This window comes from Dipteris shenzhenensis, chromosome 22 (assembly GCF_047967505.1).
Source record: "Dipteris shenzhenensis isolate YYH24624 ecotype China chromosome 22, Dip_SZ_1.0, whole genome shotgun sequence".
Taxonomy (NCBI): Eukaryota; Viridiplantae; Streptophyta; class Polypodiopsida; order Gleicheniales; family Dipteridaceae; genus Dipteris; species Dipteris shenzhenensis.
In genome coordinates this window covers 9,327,643-9,354,001 of record NC_141617.1, presented here as the reverse complement: position 1 = coordinate 9,354,001, position 26,359 = coordinate 9,327,643, and the positions used below count along the sequence as shown (strand labels likewise).

The following is a 26,359-nucleotide window of genomic DNA, read 5'->3' as shown; positions in this document are numbered from 1 at the left end:
AATTTTGTAGAAATTCAGAAAGATGAGTCACGAACCGTGTGCCGTTTAAATGAATTATGTCGTCACAGAAGCAATACGATGTAGCAATATCACCAAATCTGAGCGTACAAGGGAGGAAGACAAGATGCGGGAAGACTGTGTGATGCAGTTTGAACTCAGAGGTCTTCATAGAGACCTAATTACAGAGTACGTAGTACGTTTATGGACAACTTCAAGGCAGCCTAATTGGCAGAGGTGGAGAAACAAGAAAAGCAGAGAGTTGCTAACTGCGTTTGCGGAAGAAGCTAACAGAGTTTGTGCGGGCAGAAAGATAACGCAGGGAATAAGTGAGAGGAGAGTTTGAAAGAGTGCGGACATACGCGAACTTCTGCGCCTGCTTCGAAATCTATCACATAATTCACGTTTTCAAGGATTGGTTTGCAGAGAAGTTCTTACCTTTATCGACGCTACTATCGTTCATTGCGTTCTCCATTTCGTGGGCAACAGCATTCACTTCGTGTGCAACAACCTTCTTTGAAGCAGGTGTGACAGGTGAGTCGACTATCTGTGGGCAAACTTGTAAAATGAAGAATGTCAAAAGAATGCCTGAAACGCGAATGAAAGGGATGCGGAATCAACGCACGGAGCAGGCGCACTGCATGATGGAAGAGAGAGACGAAGACATTGGCTAATGACATTAAAACCCCATGCAAATGCATGCCACCAGATCATGACACGTGTAAATTCAATCATGCGAATTTCCAAATGCCAGAAAATCGTATTTTCTGCTTTGCGAAAACCCACCCGAAGGACGAGCGCCAAAATTTCAAAGGAAAACTGTAGCTGTTGTAAGATGAAGACCACATAGAGAGAGAGAGCGCGAGAAGTTATCGCTAGCATTGACACGGTAGAGAAACAGAGACGGGAGCTGTCAAATCTCATTTGGGTTTCTTTTGCACCAAAAGAACAGAGAGCAGAAAATGTAGTTCGGCAATTGAATTGAGAAAGAGCGCGAAAAAAGGGCGGAGCATTCACCCACTATGGAGGAGGATGCCTTCCTGGAGTTTGTCGATTCCGCAAGGTTAATGCTAGTTCAATCCAGCGATCCTGAGCCGCCACCCCGCGATGGGGTCTTGCAAGGAGGACCGAGCTGGGGCTGGGTCTGCAGCCGTATCCTGGACTGCTGCAAGGCTTACTCCAGCGGTGTAACTCCGGCCATCCTTCTCTCTGATCTTCTCAAGGTATGGTTTTGCAAGGGGCTCCATTATATGCAACGTCGTTCCAATGAAAAAGATATAACGTAAATACTACACGTAACACGATGAAATTGTAATTTAGAAACCCATATAACAGCAAAATAGAGAGCTATAGAAAGGTTGCTGTTGTTGTATACAACTTACACAAGCATTGCTTCTTTTGTTTCACTGAGGAACTCCACCTATATCGACTGTAATGCCAATAATTGTGTTCAGGGTTGGCTGGAAAAATCACGAGTTGACAGGGGTTGGAAACGCAAGGAGAGTGGTGGCTTTTTCTCTCCAGGAATGGTTGTTTACAAGAAACAAAAACAACTTCGCACTCGCCTCTCTAATATTGTCACTATCGACTCTATCTATGAAAGGAAGTTTGTTTCTCTCGATGCAGTCTTGGAAGTTGTGATACTTGACACTCAGCTGCTTTCAGGTGCGCCCTTTTTTCCCGGTCATTTAAGGTCAGTTTGTCTAGTTCGTTTGGTTGGCCAATCTGACAGACGTCTGACTGTCTCTCATAAACTCATCACCCCTATATCGTGACCCTTTAGATCTACATCTCCTGAAGCCTCCTGAGTCCTAATCATGGGGGGAAGGTGGGTGCTTCTGATTGTACTTTCAGAGCAGTCTAGCCCTAATGCATATTGAAGACATTTGTGTTATTTCTACAGCAACTTAACTTATGGAATGGATCCTTTGGAGTATGTTTTTGCAAATCTCGGTGCTCTTCTAGAATCCTCTTGCATCTCAACATATGCGTAGTTAAGCATAGACATTTTTGAGCTGATAGGAAAAAGCATCGTGGCATTCCAACTTTCAAAATTGACTGTTGGAAGGCTTCTGCGTAATCCTCTCTCAATCTTCCCTTGAGTAGTATGTTGTATTCCTTTCCTCTTTGTTTTTTTTTCCTGAGCTTGCATGGAGATTTTCTCAATTTTTTGGTAGGCACTCTGATTGTCCAACGGTGGACAAATCCAAAACAGTAGATGTGATACTAACCATGAATTTTTTTGAATGTCACCTTCGAATTGATATCGTGAGTAACAGTAATAACCATCACAACTAGCATATTAGCTTGCAATTTTTGGAAATTTGAACGTGATGAGCTTTAATCACAAATATTTATTGTGTTCAAGTTTTAAAATGTCATATTTTAATGGATAGCACCCACTTGAAAATCCAAAGAAAGATGATTTTGCTTTGTAGATAAACTATATTACATTGCAATTCGCAACTCACTATAACCATTTAAAACTTGTTTAACTTCTTTACAGGTACCAGTAGCTATTTGCTTACACTTGGGGATGCTTGGAGTTCTAATACTATAGACCTTTATCTACATCGCAAGTATGCAAAGCTCTATGCCATTTGTAATAGACTTTCTAGTAGAGCTTTAAGAGATTAGAAAAGCTGTATCAATGTAGAGATTGTGTCGAAACTCTTGGCGATTGTGTCCATGTAACTCTATGGGTTTGGTTGAAAATTCATGTACCCAATCCTTACATTTATGTTTGGGTTTTGGTTGAAAATTTCATTTTTCTTAGTGTGATACCACTAAATTAGAGTTTTGTTGAAAATTCACGTACCCAATCCTTACATTTATGTTTGGGTTTTGGTTGAAAATTTCATTTTTCTTAGTGTGCTACCACTAAATTCATGTGCCCAATCCTTACATTTTATGTTAGTATCACATGCACCCATGCAAAATTGTTGATTTCATGCTATGGGTTTTGGTTGAAAATCTCATTTTTCTTAGTATGCTATTACTAAATTATGTACCCAACCCTTGCAATATCTGTTAGTATCACATGTGCCTTTGTATGTTGCATTTTGAACGCCCTTGTCTACATATGATATAGGCACCATATAACATAAATATCGAATGTATACATGAGGAAGCTATTTCTTGTTGCAAGAGCAGGGCCCACCTTGACCAAAATCAGATAGGATTCAAGTAAGATGCATTGGTACTGATGAGAAGATACTTATTAAGTAGTGTGTTTGTTCTAACTCCATCCACTTAGCTGTGAAACATTCGTTTCATGCAAAGCCACCTGTTGAGGGGCATGTTCCTCATAATGGATGGTATTGATGGAGAGTGCAAAGTGCTTAGGCAACCACACAGACATAAGCAAAAGCATTGCCATAAGCAACAAACCAAACATCAAGCCACACTAGACAAGAAATAGATTAGGAAAGAGTATCGATGCAAGAAATGCCAATTTTACAACTTTTGGGCTCATAGGCCTTTTTGGTCTTTTGCAGACATTATTAAGCCTTTCTCGCTCTCTCTCTCTCGGGATGCGTGCACAAAATAAATTGAAAATGGCAGTGTGTGGAATTGCAATCGTACCCTTTGGTTTGATCGGGGGGGTTCTCAGAGACCTACACTTATAGAGACATGATCTTTTACACTGAGACACATGAGAGCCCAGAGAGGGGACTGCCCATAGTGACGGGATCTACCTGAGAGTCAGCCCATAGGAGAGAGATGAGGAGAGACGGTGGAATATGGGGTTCTGGAGGTGTAGCTGTTCTCTTCGATCATATTGAGGCCATTCATCTCCGTAGTACGAAGAGAGGAGCATGCATGACATATGTGGATACGAGTTTGATTAGTGGAGGCACATCCGATCTTCATCGTAGTGTGCTACGCCCCCCCAGATACATCATCCTATGCACATGAGGTCACCACAGAGGTACACAGACCATATGAGATGTTATATGATGACATCATGGAGTTCTTTAGGCAGGGGGATGTACTCCTTCGCGGTGACCCCAATACACACACAGGCGATAGATAGGTGGGCCTGTTGGACTTTGAGGAGGACTCTCTCATAGTACCGGAACTAGGTCCACCAGTTGAGCTCGGGATAGGGAGACACTCAGCAGATGTACTGGATGTGACAGGATATGGGCGTCATCTACTTGAGCTGGGAGCTGTCCACGACTTGATTATATATAATGGTCTCTGGAGATGGCTGTCATCTGGTAGCCTCACTTGCTTTCCACATGGTGGAGGAAACAATATTGTGGACTACTTGATGGGTCCCTTGGCTTTTGTACCACGGGTACATGATTTCATTGTGCCTTAACCCCTGCTCGGTGCTGATCACTCATACTTGGCTTTTAGCATCTCGGCTACCATGCCAGCCATAGGAAGAGCCCCTCCTGCACCCACACGGATCTAGGTTCATTTTGACCATGCTCTTGATCCAGTCTATGTGAGTAATTTAGCCTGTGAGCTCCCGAATCTACTTGGAGATGATGAAGACCTTACCAGTGCTTTGGATATCCTTATCTTCGTGGTACAAGATGTTGCAGCCAGATCCTTTCCCACGACCTTATCTGCAGCACATGCCTCGATGCCTCAGAATTCTTGGTATAATGATGAGTGTGAGATCTCATCTTACATGTGAGCGAGCATTGGGTCACCTTATGACACATGAGGCGCAGCTGATCTCACGACGATTGACGCGTTGTAAGAGGCGCACCTTCCTCACACACAAGATGGAGGAGGTGATCCGATCAATTTGAGGAAGAGACCCTACCGTTGGATGGGGGCTGCTGCTTGAGGGAAGCCACCTATTCCCATCACAAACCTAGGGGTTTGGTATGACTATGCTAGTACACTGTATGATGTCCCGATGCAGACACCCCCTTACATGTCTTTCATGCCCAGGCCCACCACATGTAGCTTATTCACTACACAGAATGTATGGGGTGCACTTTGTCGTCAGAGAGCTTAGGATCATGAGGGACTACAAACTAAGTATTTTGCACATGGGCAGGAGATTCTTGCTCTGATCTTAGCGGAGATGTTCAACCACGCTGTATGCCACGGCTTTCCATCTACCTGTAGGACTACCACCATTGTGCCCATAGTTTTTTCCATATGTTACCACGGCTGGTTGTACGGCCAGCTGAAGAGCCTCGAATGGAATGAGTCGTGACAATGAGCCCAAGGTGGTGCAGATGCTTCTTGGAAGCCACACGAGTCTCGAAATGCACATAATTTCATTTTCCAAGGTTCTTGTCACCCTTTCCCTCCCAAAAAAATTCGACTTACGGAAGGTCGTACCGTATGCGTACGAAATTGCCGTCTGGAATCCGTACGGTACAACCAGCCGTACGCGTATGGTTCTAACTATGCTTGTGCACATACACAAAGCAGGGGAAACTCATGGACACTGGAAACTACCACATTATGATTATTGGCCACACTTGGCCAAAATCTATGGGTTAGTACTGGAGAGCGAGATCAACAGTTATACAGAGACACACGGGCAAAGAGCTCTAGGACAAGTAGGTTTCTAATGATAGTCCTCCACCATTGACCACATCTTCACTCTGAGGGCCATCATTGAGGAAGCGACATCGAGGCGACAGAAAGTCAATGCTTGTTTTGTAGACTTCTAGAATGCTTTTGACATTGTCCCACGCTCCCTTATAATCAAGACGCTTTAGGAGATGCATATTCCATAGGTTTTGATTTGGGGAGTGATGAGCCTATATGAGTCTGTTAGAGGGAGAATTCGGGCCTCCGGAGGTCTATTAGATCGGGTTGAGAGTACCATAGGAGTGAAACAGGGATGCCCTCTTCATGGACCCTCTTTGAGCCCTACATTGACGAGATCACATCCTTCATCGACCACCTAGGTAGCAAAGATCACTGTTGGCTGACTTGATGATATAGATACCGCTATACGCTCATGACATATCACATACCTTTGCCCCTAATTATGTGCTCATGGCACCACAACTATCAACAGATGTCATATAGTGTGCGGGCGTAGTTGTGCCAAACTTGAGTATTTGTGAGTGGTGAGGGGGACCGCCATTCAAGAAACCGTCGCCAAAAGTCTTTGGAATTATTATTGAACATGATGTTTACTAGTTCATCCTCATTTCAACGAATAAAGTTTCATTTCTTCTGGCAAGCTAGATAGTGATACTCATGTAATGTGTATGGTTCGCTTGATAGGCCATGTTGGGATTTGAATCGAGTTGCTGGCAAAGAGTCTTACACATAGCGCACAGATCTTCAGCTCGCAGGTCTTCAGTTCAACCAATTAGGCTCTGTTTACTCTCAGCCATAGTCCCTCTAGTCCCTCTAGTCCCTGTTTAATCTCTAGTCCCTCTACTTTTGGAGAGCCAGTTATCGGCATCCCTATTGAGAGATCTTTCTCTCTCTCACCTGTGGACTTTCCTCCCCTTGGACCTCGTGTGTATGGCAAGAGGTTTGCTCCGGTAGAGGCTTCTATTTCCGCCATCAGGTCGGGTAAGGTATTCCAACCCACTTCCTCCCGTCGATGAGGATAGCCAGTTGGAATATATAGGGATTGGGCGGCATCCCTCATCGCCGTCGCAGACAGCTGATCAGGAATCAGCTCCATCCAGGTGTTTCAGGTGGTTCCCTAGACATTCTTTTTCTTCAGGAACACAAACTGGATATCAGAGATTGCTCCAAGTCACGTAAGTTGCTCTCAGGCCGGACTTTTTGGCTTCCTGCCTTGGGAACCAGAGGAGGTACATGCATTTTAGTTTCAGACTCTATTCTCCCTCTGGTCATTGGACACGATACCATAACCCCCTCCAGGGCCCAGTGGGTTTTACTTCTGATTGACGGACGTAAGGTTGGTTTCCTCAACCTTTATGCTCCGAACAACAGAGGGGACCGTGTTTTGTTTTGGAAAGAGTTGCTCTCGTGGGCTGACATTGCGGATTCGTGGATTATTGGAGGTGACTTCAACATGGTTGAAGCACCTTCTGATAAGAAAGGGGGCAGAGAAGGTGGTATCCACTCCCTTGAGAGAGCAGCCTGGGATGCCTTCTTGTTCAGGTTCAGTGGCAGAGATGTTTGGTCAGATGATGCATTTCTTATTCAGTCTCAGTCACTTTTATTTTCATGGTCGAACCATAGGGTGCAGATGCCTATCCATGCTCGGATTGACCGATTCTATGTGGGTGACTAGGCTCTTGATAGAGGGGGGACAGTTTGCATTGCACCCGGTGTTTCCACTTCAGACCATTTTCTGGTAATTTTGTCCATTTCAGAGCCTCATTTGAGAGGACGGTCTCACAGTATCAGGATCCCAGACGCCTTATACACGGATGAGACTCTCACAGAGGCAGTGTTGGAGATCTGGGTTTCTCATATGCAGGGGGGGTGGGCCGGTCCTTCACATGTGGCCACAGCACTTGCCAGTATCAGAGACTTCTCTCACTCCGTTGCCAGTGCTCGGCGAGGTGAGGTACTCAAGCGAGAGATCGGTATCCGCCGGCAGTTGGCAGCCCTATAGAGGGAGGAGCAGAAACGACCATCAGATGCTTGGATACAGGAGCGCCTTGCTGCGGCAAGGGCTCACTTGTAGACCTTGCTTGATCAGAGAGCAGAGTATGCCTTCCATGCACGGGAGTCCTTTTGGATACAGATCGGAGGGAGAGTCGATAAACACTTTCTCTCCACACTTGGCCCCAGACATAGTAGAGAGAGTGTCAGGCAGCTTATTGACTCTGATGGCGTTTTGCAGTCCCATCCGGAAACCGTCATGCATTTAGCAACAGATTTTTCTTTCCGCAGATCCGAACTCACAAGCCAGAGAGGTGGCTAGAGATGAAGTTTGGCAGAGTTTACCTGTGTTGGTCACCCCTCAGATGTTATGCTCACTTGATGCATGCTTTACCAACACAGAATTCAAGACTGCTCTCTCTGCCCTTCATAAGGGCAAATGCCCTGGTTCCGATGGTCTTACTCCTTTTTTTATAGCCTTTTGGGATATGATAGGTGATCATATTACTTCAGCCCTGCAGGGCATTTGGGACTCGGGTGAGATGCCTGACTCACTGACCGAGGGACTCATTCACCTTATCCCTAAAGGTGGCAATATGAATTTTGTATCCCATTGGAGACCCATCACTCTTTTGGGCACTCTTTACAAAATCCTTGCCAAGGCGATCAGCATTCGACTTCAGCCCCTTCTTTTAGACCTCATCCATGATACTTAGACATGCTTTGTGCATGACAGGAGCATTTTTGATAATATCTTTTCCTTTTGGGAAGCCACAAAGTGGGCTATGCAGAGAGTGGGCAGAGGCTAGCAGTTTTACTCTTGGACTTCGAGAAAGCCTATGACAGAGTAGATTGGGGTTTTCTTGAGGGCACTCTTCTACGGTTAGGATTTTCAGATGCTTGGATTAGAGGGGTGGCCTCCCTTTACAGATCAGCCCACAGCCAGGTTTTGATTGGAGGGGTAAGGGGTGACAGGTTTCAGATTTCCAGATCAGTTCGTCAGGGAGGCCCTTTAGCCCCCTTCCTCTTTCTTTTTGTGCCAGAAGCTATGAGTATCTTCCTTAGATCTCAGGTTGAGCTTTTTGGGCTGAGACTGCCCTTGAGACAGGAGCAGGAGCTTTTTGACTGTGAGTTGGCTGATGACACCTCTATTTTTATTCAGGCCTCCTTGCAGTCACTTGATTCTTTCCGGACAGCCTTGGATATTTTTTGCTCAGCTGCAGGGGCACACATTAACTGGCATAAATCCTTTGGCTTTTGGATCAGTGATGAGGACACTCGAGGTTGGGGAGTTGACATTGGTTTTTCTTGGATTCAGAGGGGTGTTCCTATCAGGTATTTGGGATGTTAGGTAGGATTGGACATCTCTCCAGCACAGCAGTTTGCCCCAGTACTAGAAAGTATAAGGAAAAAGCTCCTATTCTAGAGCTCTGCCAAACTCGACCTTGCATCTAGAGTTGTGGTAGTGAACCAGGTTCTCTTGGCCACCTCCTGGTTTGTGTGTTCTTGCTGGTGCCGGTCTAGGGATTGCATCACTCAGCTCATCAGACCAGTCATGAATTTTTTATGGAGTGGACTTGATGGCACAGCAGATGTTGCAGCAAGGGTGGCCTGGGAGACTATTATTCTCCCTACATGTGAAGGGGGCCTTAATGTCATTGACCCGGACTTGCAGTGCAGGGCATTGCTTTGTAAGGTGGTGGTGAGGGGACTCATGCCTGGGCCGGAACCTTGGAAGGATTTCTTTTTTGGACGCATTCAGGCTTGCACACCAACCTTGGGAGATGATTGGGTGGACAGCCCTCGCTGGATTTTCACATCAGCCCCTCTCAGATCTCCTGCCTCTCCTCTCATGACTGCCATCCTGAAAGCTTGGGGGAGCTTCAGGAACACTCTTTGAAGGATTCCACCTTCTACTGTCGAAGAGATTGATAGGCAGCCGATCATTTGGAATGATAGTATACTTGACGAGCATGCCAGACCACTGGGCACTTCCCATTACATGCAGTGGTCTAAATGGGAGAGAGGCCCTGCCTACACAGTAGGCACTTGGAAATCTTTTATCAGGCTACCTGAGGATCAGAGACTGCAGTCCGTGAGTCACCTCAGAGGGGTAGCACGCAGGATTCAGCATATAGATGCAGCCATCCCGGTGGAATGGACAGTTGAGCTGCCTATTACTTCCACCACTTGGATGGGGGCTTTTTCGAGGACATCAGTTCCTTTACAGGTGATCGCTCTCCGAGGTCTCGGGGAAGACGCACTGGTCTTTGATGTTAGGGATGGAGGTTTACTTTCTACATCCAAGGATGGCATTCTTCTTGAGGTTGCCTTTCAGCCTGTCAGGATTGCTGGTTTTGTGGACCATGGAGTGGGCTTGCAGTGGTACTTAGACCCCGACCCTTTGCTCTTGGCCTTGGGATCCTGGAGGTTGTGGTTATATGGAGGTGCACCTATCAGGTGCTTGCAGTGGGACCCAGGAGAGTGGGAATGGATCGATCATGGGCACCGAGAGAGGGGGATTCCCTTCTTTCGTTTCATGGTTGGTAATGCCAGGAGGTTTCAGCTGAACAATAGGGGTTGGATTCCCTCTAGAGCCCCCCATTGGGAAAGCTTCTTCATCACTGCAGATTTGCGTAGAAATTTCTAGAGGAGGCTCTGGAAATCCCTCAGAAATAGAAAGATCACTCTTTTCTTTTGGCTTTCTATTCATGGAGGGATTGCAGTGAACCTGTGGAGATCACGATTTGGGGCTGATCCCACTTGTCCTCGATGTCATTGTGCAGAGGAGTTAGTGCGACATTGCCTTTGGGATTGCATTCAGGCGAGGAGTGTTTTTGGAAAGGGGTTGCTCGGATACTCAGCATCTTTCACACTTCCCCTTTCTTCATGACTTGGGGCTCGGTCGCATGGTTATCTCTTACCGGGGCCTAGGTGTTTTATGAGGGTGAGCCTTCTTCTTGGGCACTCTCGGTTCGCCGGCAAGTGATAGAGCCTTGCTCTCTGCAGGATGTACCACTTACTCCCTTTAGAGCTTCTCGTGTTTCAGTGGACACCTCTTGGGAGATTTTGGCTAGCATTTCCTCTTGGCACATTTGGAGAGCCAGATGTGCTGAGGCCTTGGATGGCACCCCAGATACACCCATTACAGTGTTCACGGGTATTTGGACTGACACGGTTCACACTTTGATAGCCATATGGGCTAGCATGCAGGGCCCTTCACGGGCAACCTCTTCTAGAAGGACTATATCTCTTCGAGTTTGGAGGGGTTCTCCCTTTTTCTCGGAGGTTTCTACCGGATTGAGATGGCACTATCAGCCTCAATCCTTTTTTTTTGGCTGTTGAGCTTTTCGTGCATTGCATGATGTATCCCGTATGGAGCTTGCTCTAACGGTTTTTCTTTAATACTTAATAGAAGTCTCTTTTTGAAAAAAAAAAAATAAAATCTCAGCCATAGTATCTAGTTCCTGCTATGCATGATGGAGTTTATGGTTTTCAACCTTATGAGTGACCATCATGAGATTGAAACTGCACTATGTTGTGTTTTTAGAGGATGAGTTTTGGAATGTTGCTGGACTCATCTAGGTATATGCTTCTGCCATATTAGCAGGAATGCAAATTTCACCTTGTGAGGTTCTTGTCCATGTTGTGGCCTACTGGTTTTGCGATAATTCTTTCTATCTTAAGTGGTGCGTGCCCTATCAGCTAGATTTTGATGCTCGTCTGGGAGAGACTAAAATGAAATTGTTTAGTCTTCATAAGCAGTTGTAGCTTGAATGAAGAGATTTTGGACTACCTCTTGATTAGCCTTCTCCTTTAGTGCTAGCCTTCATCATGGCTTGAGTCTGCCCTCCACCTCCAGAGTGCTAACAGAAACTAGTACGAAGACTTTGTATAAATGGATGCTCAAGTATGTGTGTGTGTGTGTGTGTGTGTGTGTGTGTGTGTGTGTGTGTGTGTGTGTGGATTTGTATGTGTGAGAGCATATGTTAATACTATGGTCTACACCCCTGATGACGTCAATGGGGATGTTATAGTAGCTAGTCCCTGCTATGCATGATGGAGTTTATGGTTTTCAACCTTATGAGTGACTATCATGAGATTGAAACTGCACTATGTTGTGTTTTAATAGGATGAGTTTGGGAATGTTCTTGGACTCATCTAGGTATACATCTGATTAATCTCTACCCGCAGCAACAGGTTTAGCCTTTGAACCCTCACTCCTGATTGGGCTGACCCCCCCAGTCCATCTTGGGCGTTATTATTATAGTGGAGGGGGTTTTTCTAGCTTATACAGGCTCATATGGAGTCTCCCAAGATGAAGGCTTTTGTTCCCTCGACCCCGGCTAGTAGGCTCTCCTATTTGATTGTTGCAGGTTTTCCGAGGCCCGTCCTTTGTATGTAAAGACATATTAGAAGATGATGCCTATTTTAGATACACGAGCATCTTTATTGCCTAAGCTCGAAGTTCGAGAACTCAGGCTCCGGCTTGTAGCTCTTGAGAGGAAAGTTCATGATATGGAGGACATGCAATTGGGATGTCATCCGTGAGGTACTATACAAATGTAATGCATGTCCACCAACACCACGGTTGGTTTCTAAAGTGCAGGAAATGGTCATCACTCACGTGAAATCAATGAAGCAAGAGATGATTGCTGATGTAAACAACAAAGTGAACAAATTTGATGTGTAACTTGTCTCATAGGCGCGTGAATCCTTTGTAGACTTCAATATCTCTCTTTCTTTCCCTCTCCCAAAAACCACCTCACCTAGGGCTTACATGCTTTAGACTCATTAAGCACTGGGAATGAAGAGCGTCCTTAAAACCCAAGGTGTTAGAGACTCACTGTGCCCACCTGTGAGCCCCCGTTTTGAGGGGACAAGGGGCAGTGAGAGGTGGAAAGAGAGACCCAGGCTGACATCATAGGCAACCAGCACACGGGCTGGTTGCTGCCTGCAAACAGCAAAGAAATAGGGGGGCCCTGTGCCTCCCTGGAGGCGTCAACAGTCCCATGGACTGGCTGCACAGGGCACCCTTTTATAGGGGCCTGTGGCAGGGCCAGTCGGCCCAACCAGGGCCACCGATCAGGGCCGACCCTGGTTGGATTTCCAGAACAGTCTGGTCGGCCACCAGTCAGGGGACCGACCCTGCTGGTCGGCCAATCCAGAGGGCCTGGGCAATGCCTATAAAAGGCCCACTCCTTCCTCCATTCCAGCATCTAGTGCAGGACAGAAAGCCTCCTTCCTAGGCTGTGCTGTGCACTCAGAGCTGGTCCAGTCTGACAGAGAGAGTTCCATCAGTTCTCCTCAGCACTTGGCTGAGTTTTGTATTGCTCCCCTGGAGCCAGTTTTCTGCCCACCATCCGGTAGACGAATATATTCTCTCTCTCCGTTTAAGTTCTCTCTGAGTGAGTGTTTATTGCATCTGTGATCAGTTATTTGAGTGTCAAGAAGAGTGGGAGAGATCTTGGGTGGAGGTTTGAGTGAGTCATTTCCTTCTATTTTCCAACGTGGTATCAGAGCCATAGGCTCTCAACTCTTCCTCATCATAGCACTCTCTGAAGGAAGGAGTCCCTTGGCAGTAAGGCGACTCTGTTTTCAGCTCAAGCTAGCACAGAAGGTCAGTACATTTATTTCTGTTTCAGTTATTCAGTTTTGCTATTCACCGAGATGGATCAGCGTTCAGAAGCCTCTACATCCATTGCTCGTCCTTCCTCCTTCTCTAGTCATCTTCCTTCTTCATTTATCCCCAATTTTGGTGAAGCTGGAAAGCTCGATGGGACGAACTATCCAATCTGGAAAGTCAATATCCGAAGCCATCTGTTGGCACGGAGGTTGTGGAAGATTGTGAATGGGACCGAAGAGAAGCCGGAGGACCTTGTGGACAAAAGAGGTGAAGTGTTAGTTGAAGCAGATGCGGATGAACTCTGTGCATGGGAGGAGAGGGATGCTCAAGCCTTAGCAATGCTTATAGGCACGACAGCAGATGCTGTGATTCCTCATATCCAGTTGGCAGAGACGTCTTCAGAGGCGTGGGCCATACTGAAGGAGCTGTATGAAACCGATAATACAGCTCGTATCATTACACTTCAGCATCAGCTTTATAATCTTGATATGAATGAGGGTGATAGTGTGCATGATCATTTGACAAAGGTGAAAGTTGTGCGGGACTAGCTCGCAACGGTTGGTCAGAAGGTGGACACGAGTCAATTGGCGTTGCTTACACTCCACAAATTGCCACGGAGTTTCAAAAGTTTTGTGACTACGGTCACTGCGGGTCAACGGACTAAGCCAATCACCTTTGAGGAGCTTGGTCCACTCCTGCTTCAGGAGGAGGCTCGAGAGAAACTCTTTAGGCAAACCAACGAGAAGGCATTAGTTGCCAAAGACAAGCCTGGAAAAGGCAAGCCAAAGGATTTCAAGAAATCAGAGGACGTTGAACGCAAGAAGAAAATGAAGTGCTTTTACTGTGAAAAGCTTGGCCACTCCGCCAAAGAATGCCGAAAGAAGAAGGCGGATCAAAAGCAGAAGAGAGAAGCCAAGAACAAAGAAGAGCCTAAGAATGATTCTGCCAATGTGACGACTGGACAGTTATTTTTACTCAGTGAACATTGTTCAGCATATGCAGTCAATGAAGGTAAAGAGGGTTGGTATGTTGACAGCGGTGCTTCCAAGCACATGTCCAACAGAAGGACTTGGTTCAAAACCATGGAAAGTACACACCCGGATTCCAAAGTTTCTGTCGGGGACATAGTCACATGAAAACGCGTTTCGTCCTGTCGAAACAGGACGAAACGTTTCGTGCCGAAACGTTTCGAAACAATACGAAACGCTCCCAACGAAACGCGTGTTTCACCCAAATCTCAAAATGGCGATTTCGCCCGTTTTTTTGTTTCTGCCCTTCGCGAATCGATTGCGATCCTCCCGCCTGATTTTGTTGCTAGTCCGCAGCCCGCTTCTGCTCCCTATGCTACCTACGGTGAGCGCTCACGTGAGCTTGTGGCTCGTGACGCTGCTCCGTTCGGCGTTGACCTGCAGCCCAGCACTGCCGCTGCTCCTTTGACTTGCAGGCTGCTTGCAAGGCTCAAGCTAGCTGCTGCTAGCTACCACTAACACAAGGCCTGCAATCGACTCCCACGCTCTGACGCCATCAACGATCTACAGGCTGCAATCGAGATTCGACTCCTACCGGTGACCGTCCACGCCTAGGGCCTGCAGCCTGCTGCCATCGACAGTCCTGCCCACCATCCCCTTTGTTGCTGCTGTTTTTTGGTTCTGCTCAAGGAGCAGCACCTGGATCAAGGAGCAACAGCCCAATTTGCCCCAATTCTCTGTTTCTTCCCAAATTTCAAGGCCTTCTCCATCATGCCTCCTCGCAAGTCTCCCACTCAGCGTGATGTTTGGCAAGATTCAGTTCTCATTAGCAAATATGGTACTTCTGGCACAAAATGTGTGGTTTGCAAGTATTGTGGGGAAACAATTCGAGGAGCATCAAACCGGGTGAAGGCACATTACATTTGGGAGAGAGCTCAAGGAACACATGGCTGCACTCATGTTCCAGAAGGTATTTTTTTGGCCCATGGTGGATTGCCATCAAAGTTTGAAGAGGTCCGGTCATTGCTCCTTCTACCTTTGCCTTCGGAGATAATTGATGGGAAGGTGCAAGAAGCCAAGGAAAGTGAAGCGCTGAAAAGAGGGGCCTCTACTTCAACAAGAACCTCAGTTCAAGTGTCTTCTCAAAGTAATACTGGGGCTTCTTCCCAAGTTCATATCACCCCGGAGTCTTCTAACATTGGTGAGTCTTTACCCAATGTCAATGCAGATGAAGCTCCCTCGAATGTTGTGGCTTCTCCACATTCATCAAGCTTTGTTAGTGTTGCTGTGGGTCATGAGAGGATCCCAACATCCTCCCATATTCATCTCAAGGCTGCAACAACAAGAAAGAGGGGAAGAGACCTGCCAAGGCGCCAAATCACCCTTGATGCTAGCTTTGCTCCAAAGTTGAAGCAAGAGGCTCAAATAGCTGAGCATCGTTTCTTCTATCAATGCAACCTTGCTTTCAACATAGCTCGATGTCCAGCATACCAAAAGTTCCATCGTGCACTTGTGGCAGCAGCCGCAGCAGGAGCTACAGGTCTACAACCAGCAAATTGTGAGTCCTTGAGAACTACACACTTGACAAACCAAGTGAGGCAGATTCAAGAGGAGCTTGTGGGTTTGAGAGCTTGTTGGGAGCGATATGGTTGTAGCATCGTGTCAGATGGATGGAGTGACACTGTAAGTTATAAGTACAACCCTTCACTCTTGACTCTTGAGTCTTTGGTAAGATTTGTGGTGGCTGATTTTAGTATTAACAACAAATGTATGATTTACTTATGGATCTTGATTCTTGTGACTTGGCAATGTGGCCAGCGGCGGCGCCACATGATAAATATCTTGGTCTCATCTTGTGCTGGCACTACATTACTTCGTGTAGTTGATGCCTCCACCCCTGGCTTGAGTATCACTGGGGAATGGATTTATGGACACATTAAAAATGCCATTGAGGAGGTTGGGCCACAAAATGTGGTCCAAATTATTACTGACAATGGCTCCAATTGTGCCAAGATGGGAGAATTGGTTGAGAGAGATTATAAAAGCATTGTTTGGACTCCATGTGCTTCTCACTCGATGGACTTGATAATGGAGGACATTGCCAAGTTGGATTGGGTGCAATCTACTCTTAATAAAGCAAGCCAAATCATCAAGTTCATAACAAGAAAGAGCATTGCATTAGCTCTTTTCAGAGCAGTATGCAAGTATGATCTTGTGAAGCCATCTAAGACAAGATTTGGCTATCTCTTTCTTGTTCTTCAAAGGTAAGTCAACATCCTTTTTTAGCTAGCCAATTGAGAGTTAATTTCAATTTTCAATTCTTAATACTTATGTATTCAAATTTTGATTCTTAACTTGTCCTAAACTTGTAGGATGACACAAACGAAAGATGCGCTTAGGCGTCTCGTTTGTAGTGAAGAGTGGGAAGCTTGGAGAGGAAGCCGCAAAGCAGAGGCATGTACAATCACTTCATACATCTTGGACAGTATGTTTTGGGAAGAAGCTGCAGCCATAAAGGCTGCCATTGCACCTTTGTACTTCATTTTAAGATTATTTGACCATGAGGGAAGTACAATGAGTCATCTTTATCACTACATGCAAAAGCTTAAAGAGAGTATGCTTAATTGTAGATCTCTCTCAAGTCATAGGTATGCAAACTCTTTAGTGATTCTGTCATGACTCATGAGCTACTACATAGAATTTAGAGAATGTTTATTTATACATAGTATTGAAATTTAATATATTGCAATTTACAGGGCGGATGATCTTCGTGCCATATGGACAAAAAGATGGAACTGGTTTCATAAACCAATCCATATTGTTTCCTACATGGTGCATCCATTGTACAAGCAGGAAAGTCATTGGTCCGATATTGTTCTTATGAATGGATGGACATCCTATGTGGATACAGTTATCCCCTCTGAAGAGCAAGGAATGTGAGTACTAACTTCTAAGTATCTTGATTCTTAATTCTAGACTCTAGTATATTGTACGATCAATTAGCTTTTACTTGCAACCTCTTTTGACTCTGGCATGCATGCCTTTAAAGTCTACTTCATGAATCATTATCCTAATTCCTATCTAACACTAAAGCAATGTCCATGACTCAACTTATAGGATTGAAAGAGAGTCTGTCCTCTATGTTCATGACCGTAGCCAATTCAGGCGAGATGTGGCTATGAGTCTAGAGCAAAGGAAATTTGCTGTATCATGGTGGGAGATAAATGGGCGACTTACTCCCACTTTGCAAAGATTAGCTCTTCGAGTTTTATCACAGGATTGTACTAGTGGATCAGCTGAGCGCATATGGAGCATATGTGCGGACATCCATACTAAGAAAAGAAATAGGTAATCCAACTTATAAGTTATGAATGGTTGGATGCATTTCTTGAGTCTTGAGTCTTCTCCAATTTTACGAATCATGACTACTTAGAATCTAGATTCTAGATGCATTTTCAATCTTGTTTTAGTTCAAAATATTTACGTTTTATGTGATGTAATCATGTATCATGTTACAGATTGAGCACATCACAGCTTGATAGGTTGGTCTATGTAAATGCCAACCTTCGTCTCTTGGAGCGGTTCAAAGACAAAGAAAGTACCAGTGGGGCTGAAGTGGCTGAAGTGTTACATTGGAAGGTGAAAGAGGTTGATCCTGAAGTTCTAAGAAAGCTTGAGCAAGGCTTGGCTCGAGGGGAGAATATTGATATATCATTCATCCAAAGGCGCAGCGATGAGGATATAGCATATGATTTCCTTCGAGAGGATGAGGCATGCTTTCGACGTGTCACACGTTCGCAATCAAGGGTTATTGCACAAGCATCTACTAGTGCACCACCCTTGATTGCAAGCATTGGCACTTCATCTTCACCACGCTGTTATAGACGCCGACGAGATCGTGGTCGTACCCTTGCTACTAGTGGTCATAGTAGTGATTCCTTTGAGGAGATGGTAGCAAGGGTAGAGGAGGAAGAGAGTTCCGATGGCACAGAATCCACAGATGAAGATGCAGATAGTGATAGTGAACTTGGTAGAGAGAGTAGTGAGCACTGAGTAGTTTCAAATTATGATTTGTTATCACTCATGCTACTCATTTTTGGAACTTTGAAGTTTGAGCTTACAACTCGTCACTTTGGGAACTTATTATTTCATATGTCTATTTTGGGAACTTATATTTACTTGACATTTTGGAAAGTAATGACTCATATATCTAGATTCAAATTTCAATGAATCAATGATGTTCATATCTCTAGAGTCTAGATGCTAGAATCCAATGTCCAATGTCAATATGCTTTTAAGTTTTGACTCCATAAATATTAATTGGTCTAAATTTGAAACTTGAGAAAGGAGACTTGAATTCTGATTCCTGAATGTGTTTGTGTTTTGGATTACCTAGAGGCTAGACACTGGGTGTCTTGACTAAGGACTTGTCACTTGACACTTGTATTTCTCTTTGTTCACTCTAAACTTGAATATAACATGTCTTATCTGCCCCTATCCTTGTATATATCAAGTATCATTTCGAAACCTATCCGTTTCATCCGATGATTCGAAACGAAACGAAACAAAACCTGTCGAAACCTCGAAACAACGAAACGGACGAAACGTTTCTTGTGACTATGGTCGGGGATAGCCAGACATGTCCTGTGAAGGGCATTGGTAGCATTCCTTTCATTACAACGGCGGGTGAGGAGAAGGATATCTCTGGAGTACTTTATGTACCCAACCTTTGCAAGAATTTACTGTCTGTAAGTCAGATGGACAAAAACAACATGGCAGTTCTCTTTCAAGATGGCAAGGTCACTGTGACATCTAAAGGCAATGGGCAGCTGGTGGCTCAAGGGGTTGAAGAGAATGGACTGTACCGTCTCAGTGCAATGTTGGTTCATGAAGACAACGGAAAGTCCAAACTTTGGCATGAGTGCTTCGGTCATGTCAGCCATGGAATCTTGGTTGAAATGTCAAAGTCGAAGATGGTGGATGGACTTCCACCAATTACAGGCAAGGATGATGTCTGTCGAGCTTGTTTAGAAGGCAAGCAGCACATGGATAAGTTCCCACAAGAGGCCTCGTTTCGGGCCAGCAAACCACTTGAGTTGGTTCACGCCGACATTTGTGGTCCAATGTCTACAGCATCGTGGGTAGGATCCAGGTACTCACTTCTCTTTGTGGATGATTTCAGTAGAATGACTTGGGTATATTGTTTGGCTAAAAAGTCTCAGGCTTTCGAGAAATTCAAAGACTGGAAGGCCAAAGTTGAAAAGGAGACAGGGAAGGATGTCAAGACATTCCGCACAGACAGGGGGGGAGAATTCACCTCAAGTGAGTTCAACACATTTTGTCGCAAGCATGGGATCAAGCGACAACTCACCACAGCACATACTTCTCAGCAAAACGGGGTAGCCGAGCGGAAGCATAGAACCACCACAGAGACAGGGCTTGCTATGCTCCGAGGGAGGAATCTTTCTAAAGCCTATTGGAGTGAAGCTATCAATACAGCTGTACACATTCTCAACCGGACCAAGACGAAGGCCGTCAAAGACAAGACTCCATATGAGGCATTTTATGGTAAGAAGCCTTCTATCACTCATCTTCGCATTTTTGGTTCTAACGCATGGGTGCATGTGCACAAGGAAGATAGGACCAAGCTTGATTCCCGGAGCAGAAAATGTATCTTTGTTGGGTATAGTGAAGAATCCAAGGCCTACCGCCTCTTCGACCCAGTAAAGAAGCAAATCCTTATCAGTCGGGATGTTGTCTTCGTGGAAAAGGAACCTGAACCCCAGGAGGAGCCTCAGATTGAGGAGGAGGAGATTGTTCAAACCCCAAACCCACCCCGTCCCAGGTTGACCATCCAGAGGTGGCAAAATCAGAAGCTGATGTTCCACAAGATACTTAGGAAGAGTAGGATGTTTCAGAAGAAGTTCCCGTTCCTCCTCCCACAGAGAAGTAGAAAAGGTTGTCCCAATGGTACCTACGGACATTGGAAGAGTCTCGGGTCACCGCATTACCTGAGAGTAGCAGTCCCAATGGTACCCTCTATTTCTCATCTCCGCATTTTTGGTTCTAACGCGTGGGTGCATGTGCCCAAGGAAGATAGGACCAAGCTTGATTCCTGAAGCAGACAATGTATCTTTGTTGGGTATAGTGAAGAATCCAAGGCCTACCGCCTCTTCGATCCAGCAAAGAAGCAAATACTCATCAGTCGTGATGTTGTCTTCGCGAAAAAAGAACCTGAATCCCAGGAGGAGCCTCAGATTGAGGAGGAGGAGATTGTTCAACCCCCGATCCCACCCCGTCCCAGATTGACCATTCAAGAGGTTACCCAATCAAAAGCTGATATTCCACCTGATACTCAGGAAGAGCAGGATGTTCCAGCAGAAGTTCTCGTTCCTCCTCCCACAGAGAAGCAAAAAAAGTTGCCCCAATGGTACCTCCGGACATTGGAAGAGTCTCGGGTCACCGCATTACCTGAGAGTAGCAGTTCCGGATTGCGACGGTCTCAACGTCTTCAAAAGGCCCCATCTGTGAATTTTGCTTTGGTGGCTCAGCTTGATGAGCCAAGGACCTTCGAGGAGGCGAAGGACAATCCAGAATGGCAGGCTGCCATGAAGGCAGAGATGGATGCTATCCTGAAGAATAATACATGGGACTTAGTGGCCAGGCCCCTGCGATGGAAAGTCATCGGCACTAAGTGGGTATACAAACTTAAATACAAATCAGACGGCAGCTTGGATAAGTATAAAGCAAGGTTAGTGGTGAAAGGTTTTGCTCAAACTGAAGGCATGGATTTTGATGAAACTTTTGCTCCCACAGCCCGCATGGTTACTATCCGGACAGTGATTGCCCTTGCTGCTCAATTCCAGTGGCCTATTTTTCAAATGGATGTGAAGTCCGCATTCCTTAATGGAACCCTGGAGGAGGAGGTATACGTGGAGCAGCCACCGGGCTTTCAAGATCCAGGGTCCCCATTAAAGGTCTGCAGGTTGAAGAAGGCGTTATACGGGCTGAAACAGGCCCCCAGAGCTTGGTACCAAAGGATTGATATATTCTTTCAGAAGATAGGGCTCAGTCGGAGTCCTTCTGAGGCAAATCTTTACTTGTTCATTGAGAAGGGATTGCGACTGGTAATCATCCTCTATGTTGATGATCTTATCTTGAACAGGTGATCATGTCAAGAAGATTTCACAGGTTAAGGAGCTACTCATGTCTGAGTTTGAGATGACTGACCTTGGGTTATTACATTACTTCCTTGGGATTGAAGTAAAGCAGGCCAAAGATAGGATCTTCATTTCACAGGAGAAATATTGCAGAGAAATTTTGAAGAGATTTCAGATGGAGGATTGCAGAACAGCATTAACTCCCATGGAGGTCGGGCTCAAGCTAAGTGTTCACGACACATCTCAGCCGGTTGATACTCCCTTGTATCGACGATTGGTAGGAAGTTTGCTTTACCTTACCAATACTCGACCTGATATTTGTTATGTAGTTGGGCTATTATGCCAGTTCTCTGCTTCTCCCAGGAAGAGTCATTGGGATGCAGGTTTACGGGTGCTGAGGTATCTGAAGGGTACTTGCACCTATGGGATCACCTACACCAAAGGCATCGAACTAGGCGGGTTCTGTGACAGTGATTGGGCAGGTGATGCTGACACCAGAAGATCGACAACAGGATATTGTTTCTTACTTGCATCTGGTGCCATCTCTTGGCTAAGTAAGAAGCAACCCACAGTGGCCCTTTCATCTACAGACGCAGAGTACAGAGCCGCGTGTACAGCAGCTTGTGAGACACTGTGGTTGAGGTGGATTCTGGAGGACATGGACGTGTGTCAGGAGGATGCGACAGTGCTGATGTGCGACAATCAGAGTTGCATAGCTATTGCCAAGAATCCAGTGTACCATGCGCGGACCAAGCACATCGAAGTTCATTACCACGTTATTCGAGAGCTCATCATCGACGACGTGATCGAGCTTATCTACTGCCCGACCGCTGACAACTTGTCCGACCTCTTCACGAAGGCACTCCCACGAGAACAGATGGAGCACCTCATCAAACGCATGGGGATTGGCCCACAGTTGTGACATTGAGGGGGGGTGTTAGAGACTCACTGTGCCCACCTGTGAGCCCCCGTTTTGAGGGGACAAGGGGCAGTGAGAGGTAGGAGGGCTGGGAAAGAGAGACCCAGGCTGACATCATAGGCAACCAGCACACGGGCTGGTTGCTGCCTGCAAACAGCAAAGAAATAGGGGGGCCCTGTGCCTCCCTGGAGGCGTCAACAGTCCCATGGACTGGCTGCACAGGGCACCCTTTTATAGGGGCCTGTGGCAGGGCCAGTCGGCCCAACCAGGGCCACCGACCAGGGCCGACCCTGGTCGGATTTCCAGAACAGACTGGTCGGCCACCAGTCAGGGGACCGACCCTGCTGGTCGGCCAATCCAGAGGGCCTGGGCAGTGCCTATAAAAGGCCCACTCCTTCCTCCATTCCAGCATCCAGTGCAGGACAGAAAGCCTCCTTCCTAGGCTGTGCTGTGCACTCAGAGCTGGTCCAGTCTGACAGAGAGAGTTCCATCAGTTCTCCTCAGCACTTGGCTGAGTTTTGTATTGCTCCCCTGGAGCCAGTTTTCTGCCCACCATCCGGTGGATGAATATATTCTCTCTCTCCGTTTAAGTTCTCTCTGAGTGAGTGTTTATTGCATCTGTGATCAGTTATCTGAGTTGAGTGTCAAGAAGAGTGGGAGAGATCTTGGGTGGAGGTTTGAGTGAGTCATTTCCTTCTATTTTCCAACACAAGGGGTGGCCTTGGAGGGAGATCCGAAAAGATGGGAATCAAGCTAGATTTGAAAAGGGAACCTCACAAAGGAAAGAGCGTCATGGCTAATGTAGTAGGCAAGCACAAACCTGCAAGGGTCATTTAGAAGACTTTCAAAAAAAGAGAGCTGAAGGATGGAACAATACCATCTAGGGGGCTAAGGATGAGACTAGCTCTTTGGGACAGTCCTAGAAAGCTTATGCTTGAGAAGCTTGGAATATAGCATATGTACATTGATAGTGTTTGACATAGAATCTTTTGGTTTGGGACATGTGATGAAGCATGTGGGCTGTCTTGGAGCTAAAGGTCCTAGTAATCCTCTGCAACAAGGAGCTGGTTGAGGTGCTGGCCATGGTGGGCAGCAAGCCTCGAGCCAAGCACCTTCTCAACCTACACTAGATTAGAGACGATTGCATGCTAGAGATGCACATGTCTTGTCTTTAATCGTACTTTCATTGAAGAAGTTCATTACACCTCATATCAGGTCATGTAGGATTTCTAAAAATGCAAGGGACACTTTGGAAGCAAATGTACCGAGTTCGTAATGAGGCCAAAGAATCATTTTTGAATTGGGAACTCTCGATTCAATAAGACTTATTCTAGATGTGCAACTTGTCTCTACTACTTTGAACTTCTTTTTTTTTTTCGAAAAAACAGTGCTAATTATATTACTTCGAGAACAAAATACAAGAGGTCAGCTTATAGCTGACGGGCTGCGTTCACAAACCGGACGCAGCCCTAAAAGGTAGCATAATAAATCATACTCTCACGGAGGGATATGCTGAGTGTGAATGAACAGCCATCGGGGTGGTGAGTAGTGCCACCGAAGGCCCTGCGTAGTCTGCTCGAAGAAGAGGCTCTGTGTGTCCCAAGCCTGGAGGAAGCGTCTCCGCTTCTCCTGACCAGCCCGGGAGTCTCCCTGAATCTGGTCCCACTGGCCTCTGAGGGTATGAATAATCTCACTCCAAATCTCCGCCATGATCTGGGCAATCGATAAGGAAGTGCCACCGAGGATCTGCGCGCAGCGCGAGGTCCAGATGTGCCATCCTGTAATGCTGCTGATAATCTCCCAGACTGGTTGGCTCTCCCGAACTCCTGTATCAGCCTCTGCTAGGTGCTGTGGGATACCCTCGAGCGGCCCCCACGTCCCCTGTGTGATAAGGAAGGTGGGGTCCTGCTGGCATGCCTCGAACAAGTGATGAAGACCAGGTGCGGTGCTGCACCAACAGAACGCGCCCCAAGTGATCACTCCTAGCTCTGGTGCTGCGCGGGTAAGAAGCCCGAAGGTCCACCTCCACACTTCCTGGGCGCGCGTGCAGCTCCACAGGCAGTGTTTTGGTGACTCCTCGTCCGCATGGCAAATCTGACAGCAACCGTCCTGGCCTATCTGCCTCAATTAGCTCCCCACTGGAAGACCTTTGTGGGCAAGAAGCCACAGGAAGTATGAGATCTTCCGCGGCCGCCAGCTCTCCCACAAGGCCTTCCAGAATGCCTGCAAAAAGAACCTGGAAATACCCTGTGCGTACCAGCTAGGTCGCTGGGTGGGGGGGCGGCTCTGCATCCTCCCGAGAACTCGCCTGCCCAGAGTCGTGCTGTAAGCGAAGAAGGAAGTCGGCCCCTGTCCTGTCACAATCTCTGGCCACCACCACTCTCCTGGGTCCCACTCAAGCTCTGACAAGGCCCGCCCCTCCCATAGCCAAAGACGCCAAAGCTGCAACTGGTCCTGCTCGATACTAGGGTCGGTACGCCAGACCTTCCCCAGAAGGCCTACGACCCTAACCCTCTGCCACGGGAGTAGGGGGTCGATGAGCGCCTCCTCTCTCCTGAGTCGTCCATCCCCTGAAACCGCGAAGAAGGCGATAGAGGAGTCATCCAAACGTCCTGCGACCACCAGTGGGATGCCACGGGGGGTGAACTGTCCCAGCCAACGGGTGTCTCCAGGCATGAGGACCTGAGGCTCAGGTGGAGCCAACCAAGCGGCTGGGATCGCTCCGTCAATCTCCGTGCGTCTCGCCTGGACTCCACGTGCACCTCCAGCTACGACTGCAAGATCGGTCATCTCCAGATGTCTGTACGTATCCCTCCAAACCCGAAGGGACCGGGCTGGCCCCCTCATCCAGCCGTCCCACCTGATATGTGATCTCTCCCCCAACTGAAGGCCCTCGGCGTCTCTGACCTGCCCATTCCAGACGAGCGGCTGGCGATCGATCTCCTCCTGACAGTTGGGCTGGGACTGTATGAGACTGAGACAAAGCCGCCTCCAAACCATGAGGAGGCTACGAACGAGTGGAGAACGGGGCTGAGTGAGCGGGGCAGAAGTGAAGATCCACCTGAGGGACGGTGGCCACTCTCCACCTCGGCGCGGGACACAAGAGCCTATTCCCTGCTGAAGTAACATCTTCCACGTCTGCCCCCCCGGGGTCAAACCGCGGATGACAAGCTTGCCTAACAAGGCCTGACTCTGAAGCTCTGGATCGATAACCCCCAGGCCACCCTCTGCCTGCGGAAGAATGACTGTCTGCCAAGCAACCCTGGCTCTGGTATCTCTAAGACCATCCTCCCCAGACCAAAGGAAGTTCCGAACCAACCTCCTGAGTTGTGCCACGTTGGATCTCGAGAAGCACCAGCATGAAGCCACATACCAAGCCGTGGCTAGAAGGACCTGGTTAACTACCAGGGCACGACCTGCAAGAGACAGCTTAGCAGTACTCCAGAAAGCCAGCTTCCGTCGGATGGAGTCTAGCACCGGGAGAAACTGCTGAGCTGGCGTGATGTCTAGGCCAACCTGGAAGCCAAGGTATCTAGCTGTCTGTCCTCGTGGAATCCATCTGAAACCCAGAAATCGCCCCCACTGAGAACACGCCCCAGGGTCTGTGAGAAAACCAACTGACTTGTTCCAGTTGATTTTCGCACCAGCGGCCGAGCAGAAGACCTCCAAGGCCATCCGCACCCTCTCTAGCATCCTCTCATCATCCTGGACATAAAGGGCTGTATCATCTGCGTACTCCGAGTCCAGAAGCTCCGTGTCCTCCCGAAGTGGAAGGCGAACCCCCCGGATCCCGGTAGACCTCGCCCGAAGGTAGTAAGTCATGGCCTCGGCGAAGAAAAGAAACAGGTAAGGAGCAAGGGGGCAACCCTGACGCACTGATCTCTCCAGGCTAAAGCGCTCACCCATCCTGCCTCCAATGATGACCCTGCTAGACGCTGTCCTGTACAAAGCTGAGATACCCTGAATCCATCCTGCGGGGAAACCTAGCCGCTCCAGAGTCCCCTCCAAAAAGGCCCAGTCCACGCGATCGTAGGCCTTCTCAAAGTCGAGAAGTAGAATGGCAAGGTGTGATCCACTGTGCTGAGCCCACTCCGCCGCCTCTGAAAAGGTGAAGACATTATCCAAGATACTGCGATCCTAGACAAAGCCTGTCTGAGTGTCATGA

At 47.1% G+C, this 26,359-nt stretch overlaps 2 protein-coding genes across 2 annotated transcripts in view; both read left to right on the top strand.

Moving 5' to 3' along the window:
• Window positions 1–818: 818 nt before the first annotated feature.
• The window catches only part of LOC147887700 (Nucleic acid-binding proteins superfamily), a 155,535-nt gene continuing 129,994 nt past the window's right edge, over window positions 819–26,359 (top strand). The window contains exons 1-3 of the mRNA XM_087393763.1: window positions 819–1,220; window positions 1,452–1,662; window positions 2,504–2,576. Of these exons, the coding sequence (XP_087249889.1) occupies window positions 1,020–1,220; window positions 1,452–1,662; window positions 2,504–2,576 (485 nt within the window). The 5' untranslated portion in view covers window positions 819–1,019. The remainder of the gene's footprint in view (window positions 1,221–1,451; window positions 1,663–2,503; window positions 2,577–26,359) is intronic.
• Window positions 16,885–18,245, top strand: LOC147887701 (uncharacterized). The gene is made up of 3 exons (XM_087393938.1): window positions 16,885–17,051; window positions 17,233–17,463; window positions 17,634–18,245. The coding sequence occupies exons 1-3, from the start codon at window positions 16,945–16,947 to the stop codon at window positions 18,166–18,168; spliced, it is 873 nt and encodes a 290-aa protein (XP_087250064.1). The 5' UTR covers window positions 16,885–16,944; the 3' UTR covers window positions 18,169–18,245.

Coding starts and splice junctions, on each gene's coding strand:
- LOC147887701 (XM_087393938.1), top strand. CDS start 16,945: ATGGTGCATCCATTGTACAAGCAGGAAAGTCATTGGTCCGATATTGTT. Junction 17,052..17,232: donor CCCTCTGAAGAGCAAGGAAT/GTGAGTACTAAC, acceptor CTCAACTTATAG/GATTGAAAGAGAGTCTGTCC. Junction 17,464..17,633: donor CATACTAAGAAAAGAAATAG/GTAATCCAACTT, acceptor ATCATGTTACAG/ATTGAGCACATCACAGCTTG.